Here is a 22,912-nt window from a genome sequence, read left to right as displayed (position 1 = left end):
CCGAGGCTGTCAAAACGACCGGTCACGCACCGTGTGGGTTTATAAAAGACACAATCGAGTGAACCCCAGTTTTTTCGTCCTCTGGCTCTTCATCAAATTCTGCTGCTTCATTGTTCTCCTCATCTTTTCATGTCTTCCTCCCCCTGTTTTGTGCCATTCTTTTAATTATTTGGTTTTGTGTGTTTTTTTTATAAAGGGAATGGATTTTGTTCTTTACTTCAATGTGCTCAGGCGTGTGTGAGCATTTTCATGTCATTTTCCCTCTTATATTGGCAGGATATGATCACTGTGTTTGTCCGTCCATCTGTTCATCCATCTGACTCTATTTACACAAGTTCCAATGTAAAATGTGAATATAATCTGAATTATGTGACAATATAATCTTGAATCTTTCATCTTTTAGAACCAGGATTTTAGGATTAGTCTAGATTAATGAGTGGGAGGCACAAACTCCATCCAATGCCACTGTTTCGGCTTAGTTTTAAGTTTTGTACACACATTTGGCTCTTGTTTTCAGTGGGAACAATCTGCATTAAATCCCCAAAGTGGAATTCAGTCTGTATTCACAGATATGTGTTAGTTCCACTGTGCAAAAACGACACTTATCGCTGCTGTCAGGCCTGCAATAAACTCTGGAGATTCCACTGAGATTGTGTAGTGTCTGCTCCATAGTACAATTGTTGCGAGTGAGCTCATGTGAGAATGCAGCAGGAGAAAGTCAGAAAGTCACTCCCTTCACCTGGATCCTCCAGAGATTCTCCAGTTTCTGTGAACATGTCTCACCCAGACAATGTTCCACTTCGTTCCTCATATGTGAACGGCAAACTCTGAGAATGTCCAGATCCAAATCTCTGGACATCATCCGGGGGTTCATATCTGACAAGAGCTTTCTCCACTCCGCAACATATGGAGGCAATGAGGGCTCGTCGCCTCCGTCGCGCTGCTTTTTTCTACTGTTTACTAAACTTGTTTTCTGGTGTGTTCTTGATGTCATACATGACATATTATCACAACAAAAATAAGAACATATTTGCACCACAGCTACTGGTGAAGAAAACAGGGTTTCATATGTTTAAAAAAAAACAAATGTGTGTGTACTTTTCTCCTTCTATTTTCCCTACAAATCAAATCAAAATGTGTTGCTTTTCATCAGATCTGCCATATGCCAGTGTGTCACATCCAGACAGACATTTGGAGACATGCAACATACAGTAAATGTCTTGAACACATTTTGGTTTCCATAGGATCAGAACCCACATTCTGTTAAAGCTATTTGTTGTGGTCGACCAACATCTATTTTCAAAGACCGATCTCAGCCATAAAAGCAGACACTTTGAATTCTATTTCGGGAGCAGGCCTGGGGGCCACAAAAACAGCGTTTTATTGCCGTGGATGAAGCTTGAAATTAAACAAGCCACTTTTGAGCTTCACACAGACCATTTAATTTGAACAAGGAGAGGTTGACATAATGAGGTGGATTTGGATGGGTAATAATTGGAGCGATATGAATTCAGAACACATAGTGTACTGGCTAAACAATGAAATCATAGGCCTTCTGACTCAGGAGGCATACGGAAGCACTTCAGAGTGGATCCTGCCTGGCTACGGTTTCAGTTTTCATTCCCCAAAAACCATGATTATTCTTTTGAATTTCACCCCATCAAAACTGCACTCAGACCTCAAGGCACCACAGCAATCCTCCGGGTCTATGATTTGCATTTCAGGATTTATGAGAACATGTTTGAAGAGCTCCAGATCAAATGCAATATTAGAACACTGAACTCTTCCTCTGGCTCCATTTGAAAATAAAAAATAAAAAAAAATAAAGAAAATAATTACCCAAACAGGTTTAATGATGAGAGATGCAAAGCAGAATGTGCGATTGTTTGCAGCCATTGGTGTATGAAGTCAACAGGGGAGGGGCGGAAGACCATGGGCGCTCTTTCATCCACAACTTCACACGTACAACACGTACAAGCACATGGCGGTCAGTTTTACTTACACTAGATTGTCTGGAAAACGGCTCAGTGTTCATGTATGTGATTGCCAGTGTGTTTGTGCTGATAAGAGAAAAGATTTGCTCATTTCTTTAATGCGCCGTGTCCCTCCATACCATAACAAGCTTGAACAGTGTATGTAACTGCTGGTGACCACAGTCTGTTCTTCTGAGGGAAAAGGAGAGTGACTTATTGGCCTTTCACTTGTTTGTCTTTGCCTGTCCAGGTTTGTATTGGCAACGTGGTGACTGAAGAGAAACACAATCAGGCCCAGAGTGCTGCTCTGTGCCCTTCATTCATCCATCACATCAAGGGCTTTCTGGACGCAGAGCTCCTACAAGCAATTAATGCCACTGAGCTCCAGTGTAAAGACTGCCTCGGGGTGCAAGACCATGGAGGTCACAAGGAACTTCCTATACCTTAACCTCGCGCTTGTATTGGAAACAACACGCAGGCATCAAAGCAGCGTCAAAGCAAGATAAAGCTTGCTGATTAAGTTCATAAACTCCCCTGGCGTGTTTTTTGTCCTCCTCAGAGCACATTCTAATCAGCCACAGATCATGCAAGAAAAGTAGGTTTTCATCATACACATGAGACATGTCCGTAGCGATTGTTGCAGAATGCATCAGCCAAAGGTTTCCTGAACTTTATCTTGCGAAAAAAAGTTCAACAGCAGATGAACAAAAACCTGGCGTTATGCTTCCTGACTTTTCCCCTGCTGTAAAGGCCCACTTTTCAACATGTGTACTAACATAGGGAGAAGTCTGAGGTACCAAGTGTTTTCTTTGGCTTCAGTTAAAATGGTTAACATGGGAGAAATGTATGCTCCCAGGATATACCGTGACATATTGTGCTTAACTTTATATTCCAAATATAAACATGTCTTAAAGACGAGTTTGTTTCACTATACTTCATATGTTCTCCCAAGGTAAGACTGGACTTTAGACATAAAATAGCGCACGCACACACACAAACACACTGTATTTTTCCTTCGACTGCCAAAGATCTTCACTCAGTCCTTTTACAGTTCATGCCTGCTGCCTTCTCGGCACATCAAACTAATGTAAACACCTCCAGGGGAATCCAGGAACAGCATTTTATGTTGACCTATATGGTTTTTGCTCAATAAAATTGATATCTCTAAAAAATAATAAATAAAAAAAAAGACATCTTGAGTTGGATGAAACTTTTTTTTGGCATGGCAACTGTGAATAGAATGCTCTGACGAGGCACCGGTCCAGTTTTATTTGCGAAAACAAAAGTGTACAGTCCAGATTTAGCATCCATTAACCAAACATCCCTTCCTGCTCTCAGAAACTCTGGCGAGATAATCTGGCAATGGTGGAGGTCGACCATGGAGAGTGCATTGTCTGTGATGAAGCTAATAAAGTCCAGCCATGCTGTCTGATCCTTGATCCTTGGCCCTAGTCCAGACCAGGCATACTGCTCCTGTCTCTCCACTTATCATCTCCTCTCTGCCCCCTCCAAATTGTGACAGGAGGGCTTCCAGGAGCAGCTTTGATCTGTGTCTGCCTGTCATTCAGCATTAGTCACCCCAGGAGAGGGGAGTCCTCTCTCTGGACCTAGGATGGACTGGAGATGGGCTGGATCCTGAATTAAAGGGCCTGTAGCTGTGGAACAATCAGCTCTGTGTGGCACAGCAGACGTCTGGGTGTTAGCAGACACACACACTGGTGTGTGCCACATGTCTCACCCCTGACACTGTCATGACCCAACGTGCACTCCCGTTACAGCTTTATCTCCCTAATACGGCCCCACAACTCCATTAAAGCGGACATGTTGGTGAGATCATTCATAGCTGCCACTGACACAAAAACACGCGCTCGCTTAACTATGATTTAATTGATATTTAATGATTTTTCCAGGGCAAAAATCTCATGGAAAAATGAATGGTGAAAGCACTTAATGGAGCCAAAAGGTAAAGGATACAAGTTTACAGTATTTTACTTTCAACAAATTAGCTTATTTCCCATTTTTTTACTGTACTAATGACTTTCCTAACAGAATATTTGACTTGCTCCGGGCTTATTTAATTGCCAAACATGACCTCAGGCGTCATCTATCCAAATCTATCATCTAACGCTACCTCACTCTCTGTCCACCATTTTCTGAGGTAGAGGAGTTCAAGGGTAGAACAGGAGTGTTCAAATGATGCAAGTGTTAATAGGGAAAATCTTCCTCGTAGAGACTAGAGGTCACTAAGATTGATGGGAGTGTTTTTTTTCTCGCTCTCTGTTCGACTCCTGTCACTTGGATGCTTTTAAATTGAATGGGTGGATTGTGGAATCTGTTTGTGATGTGCCAAACAGCAGACATAATGTGGAGACCTCATGGTCCATGGCCATGGCCTTGGAGGCATTCATGAGTGCAGCACAAGTGCACAACAGACACAAATGTGCATGCACACACTCAGTAAGTACACACGCGCTGTAACATCTGACACTGCCTCCCTGCTGCTCCCACCGTGTCAGGAGGGGGGAGTCTATTCATTTCAGGGGGGGGAGGGATGCCCCGCGAATTAGAAGGACTGCAAACTAACCGAGGTGTCGGTTTACACGGAGACGGAATGTTAACACACACAAGTGTTAACATATCCAAACCCATTAATAAATAACTTTTATATTATATATGCAAAGGCTATAATAAAAGGAAGCAGCACCATCGATCATACAGTGCTGTTGTAATGTTGTCAAACTTTTGAAACTTTAGCGGCCAATATCTTATTTTGTTTAATCTCATAACCGGCAAACAAATATAAAAGTATCATGAACCTTGTAATTAATAAAGCAAAAATCAAGCGCTGGATTTGCATTCCTATCACTGTTTTCAGAATTGTGAGGGAATGTGTGGAACCACAGTTTTTAACAAAAATAAAGATGAATAACCACTAGTATTTAAAACGCTGCCTGAATTCCCTTGACTAATTTTTAATTTATAATAATATTTTATTTACATAGCACTTTTCATGATTGAATTTCGAATGCAGCTGTCGCTACAACTTGCCCTACGAAAACTTTTTCTAAAACGCCTTGGTGTGATATAGGGTGGCAGTTGTTCCCTGTGTTTATTTGAAAGAAAAAAAAGTATCCACTTGTCTTTTTGTCTGATGTCAGAATAAAAGCAATAATGTGGAGGAAGCTGAATGTTCACTTTGTTCAAAACCAGGAAGTTATCAAACAAAGGGTTAATTAATCAAATCTGCTCCGGCCTTGACCTTTAAGCAGGTTTTCTGGAGCTGACGATGTACATGGATCTCATTCTCTCATACTGTATATTTATTCTGTGGACTGACCTGCCTGTAACATCAACAGAGACAATGGACCTCAGTGGATGAGATGTTTATTCTTGTATCAACGACTGCCAGCGTGGTGAAATATCAAACTGATTCAACACGACTGGGAAATAAAAAAACACGGTTCTTTTCGATCTCTACTTTCCTGAATTTTCACTAATCAGTTTTTTCACCACTATCGCCGCTTTTTCGGAAAACTGCTGACATGACATCACCGGAGCATCAGTCATGTCCAATTAGAGGCCAGAAAGCGACAGGAGGCCTGAACCCCTACTAATGGGAAATAGATATCTTAGTTATTACTCTGCCAGGAGGGTCAATTTATTGGGAAATATCACACACCAGCTTTGCTAAATGATGGAGACAGAAGCAAATTAGAGCAAGGGTCAGTCTGACAGATCCGTCACGTTATGAAAAGGCCCCGCCGTCATATTCCCAACACAAATGACATATCTGCTTTCTTTAGGCAGCTGGAGCTCTGGGACAACAGCCTCGAGTTCGTCGGGTAAAAGTCAGCCCAACAGAAACAAACCTCGTGTAAATCTCAGCAGGATATTGTGATGAACGTCTCCGGGCATATCACGTTGTGATAAAACACACACAATTATCACCTCCCACTGAAGAAACACACTTTGTCTATTCTTCCCACAAGTCAAGTTAAGAAAACAGCAGTGAAAGTGAAGTGAGGAGGAAGTGACAAATAAGAGCGCTTTGATTTGTTTTACAGTTTTAAATACTCAAGCTCTTACCCAAGTGTTTTGTCTCCGGTTTCCGTCAATATTATGAAGCCTGCCGCAATCCCCGGGCCTAAAATAAAAAACCTCAAATTTCACTTAAATTCAAGAATATTTTTTTAAACTGTGGCCTGTCAAGAAGGCAAAACATTCCCATCTTTGTCTGACAGTCAACTACCAAAGGCAAAGTTGCTCAGAAATCCAAATAATTTAAGGATTTAGCCAATCAATCTCCCAGTGCAATTTCCTCTCTCTCCTGGCTCTCAGGCCCAATGGGGTTTAAGGAAAGCCTGTGAAGGTGAAGGTCACAGGCCAATGGGACTTGTTCAGGAAGCAGCGGCACACAGCACAGCCTGTAATGAATATCATGGGCGTCAGAGTAAACACGGCACCACCAGTCACAGCTCAAATCACCCACTGAACATTCTGCGCACACACTTACTTAAGTGTCTGAGCACAGAGTTAGTGCTCATATACTATGGTCTGTACAATAATTCGCCCTGGCGACTGTATTTTATGAACGGATAAGCAATAACTGACAAACAACATTTGTATGGCACTAAGAGCAGGTTTTCTTGGAAGCCGTTCGAGCTGCTATGGAAATTGATGTCTGCACATAAACCCATCTTAACTAAGTGAATGTGAACCAAAAGAAATAATCTAGCGATTACTCAAGGTCCATTACCTTGACATTTCTGTCAGTGGATAACATGACCAATGCGAGACCAAAAGCTGTATGTCAGAAGATCAATCCTCCAAGTGTTTTAAACGTTTACAGAGACACACACATATTCCATTTATTTTCCTTAATCACCGAACAGCTCTCCTGTCAAGCAGGTTTGAGCCAAGCAGCAATGAAAATACTCTGTCAGTCAGTGTAATCTTTTGCACAATACATCTCTCTATACCTCGCTACGGACAGGAGTGAAGAAAATGGATCTGAATCAATCGGACGTCAATTAAACATGAAATAGTGCTCCCACAAAAGCCTGTTGTGTACTGCGCGGTGGATTTTCCGTACGAGGATCGAAACGTCACATGAGGTGAAGCTGTGCGAAAGTCGAGCTCCTGCCTCCACAGTTTTCAGCCTCAGGTAAAACAAGAAGCCCGAGGCACAATTGCAACGACCACCTGCGGATTCAGGAGTGCTGTACCAAAAACAAAGAGCCAGAGGTGAAAGCAAACCTCAAACTCAAACCTGTTTATTGAGACAAATTCCGAGCAGGAAGGGAAATATTTGGTTAGCTCAGCAGTGGACAGTCGCCAGTGTTGGAGCAGTCCATGGTTGAAGTGGGGGGGGAACAGCCAGCCCTTTGTTTGCGAACAAAATGGTGCACTCCGAGGGGTCACTGCAGGAGGCCCAACATCACAGACACAAGGACACACACACAAATTCACCCTCTTTCACACACATGAAAGCATACACACACACACACACACACACACACACACACACATTTGCTCGCACATACATGCACACGCACACAAAAACCATAACATTCCTCTGCTTCTATGAATGTTTTATTAACCATGTGAATGGGTCACAGAGTTACAACCCCGAGCATAGCTTTAGTCTCTATAGTCACAGAGAGAGAGAGAAAACCTGGCTCCTGCTCTACACTCACACACACATATACCTTCCAGACACAGTGGATGATACTCACATGGGGGGATTTCTGTGCTTTCATTAACCTCCAACCTGTGTCTCCTGGTTAGGTCAAATCTGTTTCACTTTGCACCCTGCTCTGTGGTTTATATTTATAAATAAAGCATTAAAAAAGGACTGCAAATGTGTACAATGGAAATAAAAAACGTCTTTCCAGAGACACAACTATATACTAACTATGGGGCCAGAACGAACAGGAGACTTGGATTTGCTAAATATAAAGATAAAAAATCAGTCATATTTAAAAAATGCTGCAAAAAATGTTTTAACATGATTCTGATGTAGCAGCAGTTTAGTTTTCACCTGGACATTTTTGTCTGTTTAACAACATCCAAAACAGCCTTTAAGCTGACTTAAAGCTCCTGCAATCCTGAGTGACCGTGTGTATGTTAGATTGTGACCTGTTGTTTTGGCCACCCATAAATATTCCTGAGGTAGACAGGAACTTCACTTATAGCAGCTGTAAACATCCTGAAGGCTACACAACATGTGCAACATTTCGACTTCAGCTTCCCCCTCTTTATTCGTATGAGGAAGAGACATCTCCAGTGTGTCTGTCCCCCGTACGGGTACGGCACACTTCTTTTTGTACAAAGCGTGACAACATCACTCTCTAGAAGTCTGCTGGCCAGTAGTTGATCCATATTAAATTCCTTGTGCTCATACGCAAGAATCTGTCAGCCTTTCACAGCGGAGCTCTGGAAATCAGAAAAGTCGCAGCCAATACCAGGGAAAGGAAAGGTGTTAAATTAGGAGCATTTCCAGAAGCAGCCATCAGTCCTTGCACCACACACAGACAAACACACATGCGGGCATGTTCATTCCTCACACTGCTCCGTGCCCCCACAGAGAGCAGAGCACAACTCGTGTTTGGTTTGGACGGCCCGACGAGGGGACCTCCATGTTGAACAAACTATAACACAGTGTGGCCCTGTAACACAGCCTGAGTGGTCAAATACAACAAGTTTCACAGTTCAGTGCTGCTGGAGAGATCAATGGGCTGCATAACCCCCATGTAAGGTAAAAGTCCTGGATCATATAACAAGCATTCACTCTGGGAAAGGACCATTTTTGCCATATTCTTTCCCACTTATCACAATCCACCTCATGCACTGAAGTATCAGCTCCGTGCCTCTGTGGTGGCCGATGGCTGAAGTTTCATTTGTGCGATATCTTAAGTTCACATTGCTGCACAACCACATGTTGGGCCTGAAAGAGGTTGCTGTTCATCTAATGTGGCTTCTTGTTTTTTGAAAATGAAACTGTGCGAGATTCCGATGTTTGTGCGAGCCGTGACGACTTCCACATGTGGCTTTGAAGACGCAAGAAGACAAAAAGAGAAGAAAAAAACAAAACAATATTCATCTGCACTTTGACCTGTCACTTAATGCATGCATGCTTCAGGCAGAAACTTGAAAGTCACACAGAAATGACATGTGTAACCATAGCCTCACATTATGTGCCTATAGAGATCTCTCAAGAATTCACCAGTGGTTTTCTCTCTCCCGCTGTTTTTCATCTCCTCAGATCTGGTCACGTTGATGCTGCTGTCTGCGCACTCATAATGGAGAGCGGAGCATTATTGTGGATAATGCCCGACATTAATCTCACACTGCCCTACATATTCAGGGTTAGAGGTCAGAGCCATTTCGTGTTGTCGTCCTCGCGAAGTATCGGGCTGTCTCCTCCCCAGGACTATTTATTAGGACCCTAATGCCATGGTTTCAGATATCACTTTGACTCTCCCTCCCTTTTTGCCCCCTTTTTTACACACATATGTTGGTTCTGTTCAAACTGTTTTGAGGCATTCCTGTGTAAACTCTAGAATTGCGTTGAATGGATGATTTAAGCTGCAGAGTCTGTGTAAAAAGAAAGGTATCCTTGTGCTATACTACAAAGAGCAGCAACAAGAAACTCAACATGTTGTCATGATGACAAAGGGTTTAAATGGCTAGTTAATAACAGGGAATGGCAGCTCACTGTTGGGTAATTATTGTTGGGTTTTTCAACTTTTATTACTTTCAAGAGAAACAACTGTATATCTTCCGCTGTTTGTTTGCGCCGCCAGGGGTTTTGATTTACAGAGCGGTCACTCCGAAATGCCACTCTGAATTCTCACTGGATTTCTCATGGCATTTTTCAAAGATGACACTTAATCAGACTGCGAACCGTCTTTTGTGTGTGTGTGTGTGTGTGTGTGTGTGTATCCAATATAAATAACCACAGCTATTAATCATAGCTTGTTTTGGACCAACAGAGTATAACTCAACGTGGTATGGGAAAAGGCAAAAGCATTGATGTGTTTGTGTGCTGTGACAAAACCATGGAGGATGCCATTTCAGCCAACTCCTTCATAATGCTCCCCCGTAGTCTCTCTCTGTCTCTCTCACACACACACACACACACACACTTACACACACATGTGCGCATACACACACACATATTTAAGACCTGTCGCTGGTGTGGAACACAGTGAAAAGGAGTATCCTGTGGGGCCCTTGGGGGCCAGAAATGTACTAAGAAGCTCTCTCTCTTTGTGTGTGTGTGTGTGTGTGTGTGTGTGTGCGTGTGCATGTGTTCATGCATGTGCATGTGTGTGTTTATGTGTGTGTGGAGTGGAAGAGTGTGACCCGAGAGGCCCAGCTAGTTATAGTCTCTCTGCTGGAGACTACCACTTCCACAAAACAAGCATTGTTGGTACAGAGCTCTCGACATCAGAGACATACACTGTGGAAACAACTTGACACACACACACATCCATACACATATACATAGATAGATACAGACAAAATAATATGTCCACACACCACAGACTATACACTGCATGGAGTTTGAACCCAGCAAAGTGGAGGCTATGAATAAGGTCTCATCTCGCTGCTTCACCGCACTCTGCACACACTGCTGTACAAAATGCAGATGCAAACAACAGAAGTTGGTGGTGGTTGGTCAGACTGTTATTGTAGGTGTTTCTATGTTGATTAAGTGTGGAAATAATGTAGTTTATCATTAGGTTTTAACAGTGGCTCAGTGTGACCAGTATTAAAAAGACATTGTTCTGCTCAGGGTTGCCAGGTCTGCTGTTTTCCTGCAAAATCACCTACCTTTGTGTAGTTTTTTTGTCTGAGTGGACTTGTCTTGCATGGATGGCAAAGGCCAAGACAGCGGGAGCTCTCGAAATCTGAAAATTGCAAACAGTTGTATTTCAAGATTTTTGTTTTGCTGTAACTTCACATGGTAGCTGAACTATTTTCATTTCAACTGTGGTTATATATACATTTATATACACATATATCAACATTTACTTTGAATGTTTATCAATGTGTATCTCAGCTGTGCACAGTAAATGCATGCAACACAGTGACACCCAGGCAGGGTGGAGGAGAAATGGAAGAGGGAGGGGGGAAAAAAGCTTAGTTTGTCAGTGGATTGGTCACCACTTTCACTAAGCTGTATTATGATAAAACAATGTGCTTTTAGTGCCAACTGTTTGTGCTGTTTTTGTAGATGTTACTACTACTAGTAATCTATTGGACTTTAAAATCAGTGTGGCAGCACTTACATATGTAGTGTTGAGGTGATGGGCTATTTGGGGGCTCCTTTTTGTTCCTCGTGGCCTGGTTTTGATTGACCATTGGGCCACACGCAGACCTGGCAACCCTGGATCAGCTCTGGAACATTGAAGCCACTGGATAAATGTTGTCACTCCATCTGTTCAAAACTACACACAACATACACACAACATCCTCAATATCAAATAAGAGTGAGGGAGGAGGAGGAGGAGAAGGAGGAGGAGGAGGAGGAGTAGGAGGGAGGTGGGGGTGTCAGCATCATGACCTAAACTTCGTCCTCTGCAGAGACCTCGTTGGCTGACACGAGTGTACGTCAGCACCTATCACTGCTCCAGTAAAACCTTCCTGGAGCCTCTGGCGGTCACACCGACGCAAGTGTTAGAAGAAGTACCAGTTCCAACTTATGCCCGGATTAACCCACTGAGCATCCACGAGTGACACGATTCAGTCAGCGAGCACGAACAGGGACTGTGAGAGGAGCGCTTGAACTTTTACGCACAGCTTTTTTTTTGCTCTGGATTGTCCCGGCGCGCTTTTAACGTCCACCTTGATATTTTTTTGGACAACATTGCCCCCTGTATTCTTCGCATCACGGAGTTTGCATTCATTGATTCAGCATGATGCCCTCGCACCTGTGCATGCTGGTGTTAAACTGCTTCTTGGGTGCCGCTTCATCGGTCAGGGTCACGAAGGGGAGAACACAGGACAGAAGCTTCCCTCTGTCCGCGTCGGAGCCGCTCTCAGATGACCTGGATCAGGGCATGGTCTTCCAGCACATGTCCAAACTATACGAGAAATACAACAGGGAAAACCGCCTCAGGGAGGGAAACACTGTCAGGAGTGTCAGAGCTATCCAAGGTGCGTAAACACATTCATCAACCTGCACTAGTCAATAATTATATAAAACATGCTGCAAAACAACAGTTTAATTTTGGAACATTTATGTACCAGTAACATAAACTTATGAAAACATGACTGGAGTGTGCAGAAAGCTCCCTGATCTTTTTTTCCAGTGATGGTTATTAAAGGTGGAAGCGCTCAGCTGAGCTGCGCGGCTCAGCCAGGCGCTCCAAATAGGAGGGATTGTTTTGGAACAGTCTGAGAATGCATTTAAATGATTTTGGGACGCTGCGGGCTCACTGTGTTTGTGGCACCAGCTGTGCCCCTTCCGCGCAGAGTCTGGCCAAGTTTACCGCAGACAGACTGCGCACTGTACGCGCAAGAATGCACGAGAGATTCCCTGCGAGCAATGCCTCAGCTTCAGGACCTCGATCTGCAGATCCACTGCACTGCACTGGGTCTCTGTCGTGGCTCCTGTGTTCCTGTTATGGCTACATGACATGTGTGTGACTCCACGTCCTGGAGTCCAGGGGCTTAAATGCTGTTTTTATAAACACAACACATATAGGCATTTATATCCCATATAGTTCTCAGGTGGCATATCATAACACGTGTGTATTTTTACTGCAGAGTCTGCGTGTAACACAAGGAGAGATGTAAGGGAGTTTTCACAACAATGTAAGATCTGTTAAAACTTGGTTGGTTATGTCTTGGTGTCTGTGTAGACAGTGTCCACTGTATTAGGCTTAAGGGGAAGCTATAAGAGAAACTGTGGTAAGCATTTCCATATGCAGGCTGAATCTGTGGTAATGTATATCTCTTGAGTCAGTCCATACTTCCGCTGAACTCTTACACAATGAACAATAACTCTGCTGTTGAAGTTAATGTTCATCATGAATATGTAGCTCTCCACACACTACACGCCGCCCCCGCCCCCAACCCCAAACCAGTCACATCCCCAGAGTCTGGTTCCTCTTATAGGGCACCTTCTGAAATACTACCAAGGCGCGCAGCCTCGCACACAGCTCGTCATGTAACACAGAACAGGAAAAGGAAATAAATGTCACAGTATGTTGACCGGCACCTTCTCCGTGTCACTTTTGATAACGTCACCAATATAGTAGAGAAAGCATTCAGAGAAAGGCCACAGTTTCACTTCCATATCTTGTGTGGTTAAACATTGTGATTAAAATATCCCTGAATTTGGATCCACACCACAATCATATTTCCTATCATTTCTTCTCCACTTCCAATCCACCCTTTTTTTCCTCATGCTTTTCACAGACACATGCAGCTAAAACATAACCTCTTTGGCAGAGGTAATAGAACAAAAAAGTCGGTCAGTAGTTTGACGGGATAAAGGCCCCTGCACTTCACTGCACTATGCCGGTGTATACACACAAACGCTCCCTCATTCAAGTCACAGCACACAAATGATGTTACATTGTGTCTGTTCATGCAGAGAAAACAGAGGCTACTGCTTTAACAAAAAGTTACACACAGCGTTAAGCTCAGAAAAGTTTTAAAAAAATGATAAGTGTTGTTTGTGGTTCACCTGTTTGACTGACACTGACTGACTGTCTTTGCAGCCTTCTCTGACCACAGGACGGTGTACCAGCTGAACCTAACAACCCTCCAAGATTCAGAGGTCATCCTCTCCGCCACATTCCACTTCCTGCACGAACGGCACCCTCACCAAAAACCCTGGTTCTGTAAACGCTTCAGGAGCGCGTCCTGTCGTCCCTCGGCCATCCACCCGTCTATCAGCCTGCTCTTTCACTCTATCTCTTCTGGGCCAGAGGTTAGATCTAGGTCGCTGGGGTCATTACTAGGCAATGTGACCTTTCACCCCCACAGGAGAGGGGTGTGGCAGATGAAAGATGTGACCCAGGTCATAAAGGAGGCATGGGACGAGGGTCATCGCCTAGTGTCAGTGGAGCTGGACTTAGGGCAGCACAACAAGAGGAAAACAGAGGAGGCGCTGTCTGCTGGTGACCTGCCGTACCTGTTAGTTTATGCTGATGATCAAGCGCTGGCAGAGCCCAACAGCGTGGCTGCAAGTCTTCAGAGATACGACCCTTTCAGCGATGAAGGAGAGATCACACAGTCTTCTCAGCTACTGCACAGACCTATCATCTCTCCAGAGTCAAAAGAACGTGTGAGAAGGGAAGCAGCTCTGCCCTCTGACCTCATCCAGAACAATGAGCTGCCGGAGGTTGACTACAAACCTGATGGATACAGGAAAGATGACCTTTGGGAGAGCGCGTGGTATCTCAAACTTAAGCCTAAATCAGGAAGGAAGGAGGAGAAGAGAAAGAGCCAAGATGAAGAAGCTGTGGTGGAGAGCGGAGGAGAACACGACAGAGATCAACTTCAGGTTCTTAAGGGAGGAGGAAGAACATCACACGACGACTCAACGGTGAAACTATTCAAGGACAGTCGCACACGGACTATTAGCGATGGGCGAAAGCATGAGAGGAGGAACGAGGGAAAGGATGTAAAAAAGAACAAGGGTCGCTCTAACACTCAGTCACCTGTCCTGAGTTTTGATGAACAAACAATGCGTAACGCCAGGAGGAGGCAGTGGAGCAACAGCCAGCACAAAGGCTGCTCCAGGAGGAACCTCAGAGTAGATTTCGCTGACATTGGCTGGAGCGAGTGGGTCATAGCACCCAAAGCCTTTGAAGCTTATTACTGTGCCGGTACATGTGGGTTTCCTATGCCCAAGGTAGGAGCGCAAATACCTGAGTCACTCATTTGGTCGCAATATTGACTGTGTGTTTTTCCTCTCCCTTTTATTGATGTTTTAAATGTTTCTCTGCTTCTCCACTCTCGCAGGTGTCGAGGCCGTCTAACCACGCCACCATCCAGAGCATAGTGAGAGCAGTTGGGATAATCCCTGGGGTTCCCGAGCCCTGTTGTGTCCCAGAAAAGATGAGTCCTCTGGGTGTGCTCTACCAGGACGAATCCAGGAATCCAGTGCTGAAGATTTATCCCAATATGTCCATCCAGTCGTGCTCCTGCAGATAGAAAGTGGAGGAGGGTGGATGAGGAGAGGAACACAAAACAGGACTAATGGAGACAGAACCATACATCTGCTTGAGTTGAGTGGTTTCCTGATCCTGAGAAACAATGTCACTTTGGCCGTCGTTATTCCTCGAGGAACATAGGCTGTAGAGAAATCACTTCCATCTCTCTCTTGTCCTGCGGCAGCAGAATTGAAGAGACACATTGTCTGGCATCTGCTTTAGCAAGAGGAACAGAGTTACACATGTAAAGGCAGCGCTCCACGTGCCTTAGAAGCCCACTCGTTATGTGTTTGAGATAATACTGACTGTCGATTTCATGGACAGAAGAATTTGGAGAATGTTTCTGGGGTTTTGTTTTTTTATCTCTAAATATAATATACTGTTTTTTCAGTGAGCTCACTGTGAGTTTGTGTTCATGTTTTCTTTGGACACAAAGGTTATAGATGTAAAGTTTTTATCTATGTGTCATCAGGCAGCTCACACTGTAACACAGAGATGGGAGATTAAGAAACATATTTTGACATTTTTACATACTGTGTCCAGCTGTTCTTACTTGGAAGCCAATCATATGCCACAGTGTACATACAATATATGCAATTGTTGATGTGTTTGCGAGACAGGAAGGCTATTGTACATTCTCGCTCTCGAGGAAGTATCCAGTGAATCACAGAGGGGCATCTGGAATTCATTAACGCTCAAACCAGGAAAATGGTTCAATTATGAATGTGACACTTGGTTAAAAATAATTTGTTTAGGCTATGTATTATTATATATTTTAGATGATATGTTGTACATGTGTATTTTTAAATTATGAAAAGGTAGCCTTCTGTAAGCTAGAATAAAAAGTAATTTAATCAATCATGCTCTTGCTGGATTATTGTTGTTATGAAACCTTTTTTTGTGAGGAACAAACCTTGAAGCGCACCATGCAAGTGTTCCAAAATAACTTACAAAAGGAGGAAAGTTCCACTTGAAGATTACCAACATTACCCTGTCGCCCCCCTGAAGTCTTCATTACCCCACACTCAAGGCTCGGACGTTAGTTGTCCGGCAAATAGTGTGACTGATGCGGTTGCCATGCGTTAATGGTGGATGGAGGAAGCTGGTATGCACCTATTAGGACGTCAGCCACTTGAACTTCAAAACATGGTGCACTTCCCCTCTTCTACCCATTTACTTCCCCCACCAATTTAAAAGCAGATTGTATCCAAGTGCAGGATGTTCTCTATAGCTTTTTTAAAAAAAAAAAACAGTGGATGTTTGGAGATAAACGATCTTAACCCATTTAACCGTCTCACAGGAGGTGGAGGAGGGGGAAGAGGAGGAGGAGGATGACCCTCGTGCTGTCTAAACGGTGAAATGACAGAGCGAACGTTACGATTATTAATCCATTCCTATGTGGCTGTTTTTGCCTTGAGCATTTAAAACGTTGGCATTGAGCGCCACATCTGTTTTACAACAACAGAATGCTTTGATGTGTGCTAAGAATGGACATTAGTTTGGTCTCAAATACAGAGACATTCAGTCGTATAAATGTAATTAAGAATAATGCTATATAGTACGTCCTCTGGCTTGCTTACAGCACATGCAATTGTGGAGCTAATAGTTATTTGGCTGCTGTTATCTCTAAAAACGAATGGCTTCTCCCTCCCGCTGCCTGCATTTTTTTTGTCTATTCAATACACGAAGACATGAGGTATTTCACATTTTATTGCCAGCAATAAATAAAAAGGGATTCAATTTGGATTGTAACATAGATAATCAGAAGACGACCTTGGAAACCAAGGTCTGTACATACACACACTGACCTCTATGTGCACAGCTTCCAAAACCAACAGTGTCTTATTAGTCTATATGAGAGACGTATTTACAGAAACACTAAATCCACTTTGATTATGTTTTTAGCAGACAATAAAAGTTTTGTGGCTGGATAATGAAAGCGCTTTCATATAATGTGTAATTTCGAAATAAAATGAGTTTTTCGAAATGATATAGTATGGTCAAAAAAAGCGAGTATTCACTGGCAAAGTGTGTCACTGAAAAAGATCAACTTCAACATATATTTTAGGACGACAGTGACAGAAAGATGAAGGGAAAGGAAAAAAACATGATTCAGTTTTCTCCATTTTAAACGAGTGGAAATGTTCTGCAGCTTTTTTTTTTACAAATACACCTTTTATGGGGTTTAACCCCCATTTAATTTGTGATGATGACTATAATTAGGGTTTTTATGAATCATATTTACATTAATAGGTCTTTAAGCTTCTAAGGGGCTGCGTCAATTGTAATGTACACATCTAAGTTCCTTTTTTTCCTCCCCCTTAATTTCCTCATACAGTCTGGACCCAGAGTCTGCTATTACAAAGTGAACCCCATGTCAACCACAATCAGAGTCACAGGAGAGTACTTACAATGGTCAGTTCCAGTCAAGAAAACCACAGTAGTAGGTGCGTGTACAGAGCCAGTACTCAAAGGCCAATAGGCAAGCGGGGGAACCAAAAACAATATTTGTTTTTCCACATGATGACTGTTCAATTAAAGGAGAGCAATACGGCCATTATTAGACAACAGAGGATTTTCTGTCTGGGCTGAATTTGCTCTTTCCTCACATGGTTACAGAGCAAACTAATGGTTCTCTTCATAAAGCCATTGCTTTAATAAAGCAACACGGTACCTATTAATCATTCATTTAATATGTGGGACACTTGATATTTTATTTTAAATCTTGCTTTTCTTGTAGAAAGGTTCAGAATAAATCCCACTGGGAGATTATGTACATGGTCCTGTACACGTGCATTTGTCTAGACATATTTTTGCTGATTTTGGTCCCAATAGTAGAAGATTTGAGTACTGATTAACACCGTTTTTAGGTATTTGACAGAAAACTCCCACAAGGCACCTGCTGGTTGTCTAATCAGTTTGCTATGCAGACGTTTGGGTGCATAAACCACTCAAATAAAAGTAGATAACAGCAGTGTGGGTGGGTTTACGTCCCCGCTTATGTTACAGAATGGCTGAACAAGGCTTAGCTTTCCCATGAACTTCATGCCTTCTTCCCGCCTCATTTACCTGCAACAGAGACGGCCATTTACAGTATGTCCATCTGTCCCGAGCCTGACCCAAAGAGGATGTAAAGCTGAAGAAACATTAAATCACACACTGATGTGGTCGAAATCCAATCGAATTATGAAGCTTTTTAAACTGTTAACTGATTTCATCTTTCCTGGTGTCAAATGTCAAATGTCAAAGCAAACTGCCTATACTGGGACAGAAAATACTCTGTTTCGAACCAGCATGATGGTGGGGAAGAAATACTCGACACGTCTGTTGGGTTTTCATGATTTTAAATTTAAAAAGAATGTGCAAAGACATTTAAACCACGTGGTGTGTAGCAATCAGAGCAGAGAAAAGCTGATGGGTGAGAGAGCTGTGTCCAAATACTTATGACAATCATGAGCTGTCCTCTGTCTCTCTTCTCTCCTGAGTTCCATAAGGCACAAAAAAATAATCATCAACCTTATTTACAGAGCTTAAGGTCAGACAACAAACTGCAGTGGGATCAGCATACACGTGCCTCTAGCGCCATCTCGTGGACCGGCCGTGGTGGCCATGTCTGTCCTCCTTGCTATTGTCTTTACATTCGATGTTATACACCTCTTCCTGGGTATAAACATGTTAAATACGAGCATCACCAAAGAAATAAATAGAGTTTATGTTTGATCCTTTCTTGTCTCAGTTGTGGGAGGTCATGTGTCTGGACAGGTGATGCCGCTCGCGGAAGTATTCGTGGCAGATGGGACAGGTGAGTTTCTCCTCCCTCCTCCTCCTAACCTGAGATTCCGCCGCGAACTCCTTCTTGTGGTGGGAGCGCATGTGGAAGACGAGGTCGGAGGTCATGCGGAAGGACAGGTTGCATTTGGCGCACCAGTTCTGCACCGACACGCCGAAGGAGGCGAACGTCGGCGGGAGGATGGTGAGAGAAGATGCGGTCTGCAGCTGAGTGTTCCTGGACCAGTGCTCCGGTGCGTAATGGTAAGCACCATTTAATGCAATCGGCGCGCTTTGTAAGTCGCCGCTCAGGACGTTGGGTGTCACAAGGTTGTTGTATCCCACAACAGTTCTGGGGGAAAACACATCAGTAATCTCTTCTAGACGGTTAGGGGGCGCTGTTGTTGCGCTGCTCAGATGCGCCTGGGAATCAATGGGAGAAGTTCTTTTGCTCGGTTTACAGAAAGCGCTTTTCTGTTCGCCTTGACTTTTGGACAGGACCAAAGAAAACGCACTGCTGCCACTCGAGCGCACATCAGCGCTTTCTCCCGCATCTCTGTTGTGCGTAAAAGTCTCTTTGGTTCCCCTCACACCGACGTCATTCGTATATCCCAAATGAGCCGGTTTGATCTCATCAGCTTTCACTTTCCCCGCAGAGGAAGACGCATCTGCTGCTGCCTGGTCAGAACCTTTAATCAGCTGTGTGATATTGTCGTCGTTTGAAATGTTCGTCTTCTCTAACAGAACTGTTTTCCGCTCTTTGGGATACGTTTCCTCGCATCTCCTTCTCTTAGGAGAAATCTCCGCGTCCTCGTTGCCGCTGGATTTTTTGTGTTCCAAATCTCTGGCGATGTTGTGGAAATCTGTCACTCGGTGTTGCCTCTTAATTTCCACGTGCTTGTGCGCGTAAACGTCGCGGCTCCAGGTGTCACTCTTGGCCTGAGTGCAAAGGAATCGGCAGTGGGCCAGGAAAGGATACTCATTGTTGAAGACCTGGTCACACCTGCCACATTTGAATTCTGCAAGAAAGAAAAATGACACCCTGTGATTACGCACAAATATGACACATACAACAGTCGTGTATTTTAATAAAACATGATTTAAATTTGCATCCTTGATTAGATTAACGTGGAACAATAAAAACCTAAGATTTGCAGAGGATGTGTGTTTCTTTCTTTGTTCAAAATAGAAGATGCTCGCGATGCTGATGGGCTTTAAAGCCGCGCCTCACCTTCACTCGATCCTCTGCTCATGTCAGTGAAGCCCAGCAGGTGAGACAGCTCCCGGTCGTACCACACCAGCAGCTCTTCTTCCTGCCGTATGTCTCGGGTGGTCCGCACATACAGCTGACCCGCTTTCAAAAAGGCCTCCGTGTTCTGCTCCTCTCCATTGCGCGCAGCTTGCACCAGCCGCAGCCAGGACAACACCAGCGCAGAATTACGCATTGCCTCGGGGTCCACCTGTGCGTACAAGGATTTATTTTTACATTTTAATCGATCCCATTTAAATCTCCATATTGTATGTGAGCTTAAAATTCTTTAAAATATGAACAATTACAGTAGAGAGTTAAATTGCGCTGGTCATTTTTGATGTAGCAGCTTGATGAAGAACACTATAAATATGCGTAAATCTGGTCAATGAAATCTTGTTCATAAAATGAACAAATAAATACAGTTTTTGGAATACACAACGGCCATCATCAATACTGGAAACAAGTGAACCAAATTGATATGTTGCCACGTAAGGTTTAAATGCCCACGCATGACAAAAAGTGACCACAACTCACCCTGAATACGTAGGATTTCGTTCTCCTGTCGCAGGATTTCTGCGCTATAAAGGCGATAGTGTCGTAGAAAGTGTTATGGAGCACACATGGACCAAAGCACGTGCCTGCGGGGATGCTGCGCGTAACGACCACACTGCTGTACAGATCCGCTGGATGCTGGAGGTATTTGCTGTCACCGGTCCATATGGACCGAGACAGAAACGTGTGATCCATCGTCAAACTGGAATAAAAAAATATGAGAGTTTAATATTAAAGAAAAGGCAAAACGTTGAAACAAGACTTCATATTTGTCAAGATCGATGTAGAGGAAACAGACTTACGCACTGATAATTACAACACAAATAATAAACGTTTTTAGTCAAAACAAACTATAGAAGGGACAGTCATTTCTGACCTGACATGCCGTTTTAGCCTGTTTGGATGAAGATGCGCAAAACCCCATGCCAAATTGTCTCGCGTATAATGTTGAAAATATAATTTGCTGCAACAGAATTTTATTTTTTCTACTATGAAGCGTCCAGACACTGTAGAAGGCGCTGCCGGTGTCGAGGCAAAAATGATTTCTAACGTCCTTTGTCTGAGTTTTTCAGTCGGTTTCTCCTTTTGTCTCCCCATCTGCCGTGGAGACCAACTGCCTCCTCTGCGCGCAGGAAAACTTCAATACGTTTTTGCCCATTTATGAGCAATATCAATGCACTGTCTATTGCTTTGGACCTCATGGTCAATAAAACGCGGGTGCATTCATTTAGCTTCAATGTTTACCGCTCATCGCGTCATAGTGATTTGGTGCCAACGTGGAAGAAATATTTTTTAAATCTGTGTTTTTTAAGGAGATAAATGTCAACGGTAGAAAATAATGTTGCACTTGTACTCACCCGCCGGACATGAGGGGGGATGTTTGTGCCGTGTGGCAGCAAGTAGTTGCAGCTGGTGCAGTGGACCTCGGCAGTGATGCCCGCTCGTTTCTTGGTGACGAGTTAGTGAGTCTTCCTCCGTGTACTGTCGTCCCTCTCCTCTTTCACTCCCACTTATTCCCTTCAGAGAGCGCGCTGAAGCGTTGCGCATTGATATAAACACAGGCGCGGTCACGCACTCACACACACGCGCGCACACACGTCCTTTGGCAAAATGCGCTGCCTTGTCTGATTTACAGTCCTTGCAGAGAGATGTGGGCGTCAGGATGGAGAGAACAGCGATCATTTGACTGTAATGAACATTTTGGGGTCGATATAATGTGATAAATGGCACCACAGGAACATGCAGCTGGTTGATGCGGGCACACTGTCACACCGCATGCACATGTGTAATAAACATTTTCAGGTTTTAATGTTCAGTTTAGCTGCGTAATTAGTACTATTTGAGGTTTAGTGCGCCTGAACTTCCCCAAAACACAAAACACAGGGACACAATCTGAGGCTGCAGACATCATATCAATCCTTTTCATCATTCAACATAAAATAAAACCTTTATGATGCTTTTTTTTCTATATGATGCTTCAATGGACCCATTTTTGACATCTGATTGTGGCTATAGAATGATTCCACAGATGGCATCAGACTGCACTCACTTCTATAAACGCTATGCAAAATATTCGTGAACAATTTCGGTCACGTTTCTGGAAACAGCTGCACGAGACTGACACGAGGGTTGGAAATTGTCTTGGCTTTCCCCATTGGCAATGGGGAAATTGTAAATTTGGCCAGTATTACAGGGTACGATGATCCACAGCGTTTGCCATCGGGCAAATGCATTATTCATTAACTAAATGCTTCTGTCTAATGAGCATTTAATGGATTATTCTGCATCAAAACGCTCTGGTTTGGTTAAATGCCCTGGTGGTTATGGAGCCAACTTCTGAGAATGGGGAGTCCTCGGCGCATTAGTTACAGTATAATTACACTACAGACTGGGGGGGGGCGTTATTTTGTGTTAGATAATATTTTCCTGGAATTTAAATATCAATCCCTGGAGCACTTTGAACCATTCAGCATCGCATCCTTTCATCGGTCGATTTCCATTATAGGCCCTTTTTTTTTTTTCCTCTCTTTGTGCTAAAAAGAGATTTTGAAAATATTAATAATAATAAAATAGATTTCGAAATGATTGGCTATTCACATGAAGGTGTTATGAAGGTAATATTTTTTATTAAATTAATTTCTTAATCTGTATGTTGTTCTTTTTGAGTTACTCCACCCCACACAGTTAACTTC

General features: G+C 43.4%; 2 protein-coding genes across 2 annotated transcripts; one reads left to right on the top strand and one right to left on the bottom strand.

Moving 5' to 3' along the window:
- The first annotated feature begins 11,554 nt into the window (after positions 1 to 11,554).
- gdf10a (growth differentiation factor 10a) lies at positions 11,555 to 16,006 on the top strand. Its single transcript, XM_044046560.1, has 3 exons — positions 11,555 to 12,137; positions 13,709 to 14,847; positions 14,958 to 16,006. The coding sequence occupies exons 1-3, from the start codon at positions 11,897 to 11,899 to the stop codon at positions 15,147 to 15,149; spliced, it is 1,572 nt and encodes a 523-aa protein (XP_043902495.1). The 5' UTR covers positions 11,555 to 11,896; the 3' UTR covers positions 15,150 to 16,006.
- Positions 16,007 to 16,840: 834 nt separating this feature from the next.
- prdm8 (PR domain containing 8) lies at positions 16,841 to 22,676 on the bottom strand. Its single transcript, XM_044046561.1, has 4 exons — positions 21,578 to 22,676; positions 20,703 to 20,922; positions 20,148 to 20,376; positions 16,841 to 19,935 (listed from the first exon to the last, which is right to left on the bottom strand). Exons 1-4 carry the CDS (start codon positions 21,586 to 21,588, stop codon positions 18,881 to 18,883), a joined length of 1,515 nt encoding a protein of 504 aa, XP_043902496.1. The 5' UTR covers positions 21,589 to 22,676; the 3' UTR covers positions 16,841 to 18,880.
- Positions 22,677 to 22,912: the final 236 nt, after the last annotated feature.

This window comes from Solea senegalensis, linkage group LG15 (genome assembly GCF_019176455.1).
Source record: "Solea senegalensis isolate Sse05_10M linkage group LG15, IFAPA_SoseM_1, whole genome shotgun sequence".
Classification (NCBI taxonomy): domain Eukaryota; kingdom Metazoa; phylum Chordata; class Actinopteri; order Pleuronectiformes; family Soleidae; genus Solea; species Solea senegalensis.
Note: the sequence above shows the minus strand (reverse complement) of the source record. Positions and strands in the feature narration are given on the sequence as shown.

Coding starts and splice junctions, on each gene's coding strand:
- gdf10a (XM_044046560.1), top strand. CDS start 11,897: ATGATGCCCTCGCACCTGTGCATGCTGGTGTTAAACTGCTTCTTGGGT. Junction 12,138..13,708: donor GAGTGTCAGAGCTATCCAAG/GTGCGTAAACAC, acceptor CTGTCTTTGCAG/CCTTCTCTGACCACAGGACG. Junction 14,848..14,957: donor GTGGGTTTCCTATGCCCAAG/GTAGGAGCGCAA, acceptor CCACTCTCGCAG/GTGTCGAGGCCGTCTAACCA.
- prdm8 (XM_044046561.1), bottom strand. Junction 20,377..20,702: donor CGAAATCCTACGTATTCAGG/GTGAGTTGTGGT, acceptor TTGTACGCACAG/GTGGACCCCGAGGCAATGCG. Junction 19,936..20,147: donor GAGCAGAGGATCGAGTGAAG/GTGAGGCGCGGC, acceptor TCTTTCTTGCAG/AATTCAAATGTGGCAGGTGT.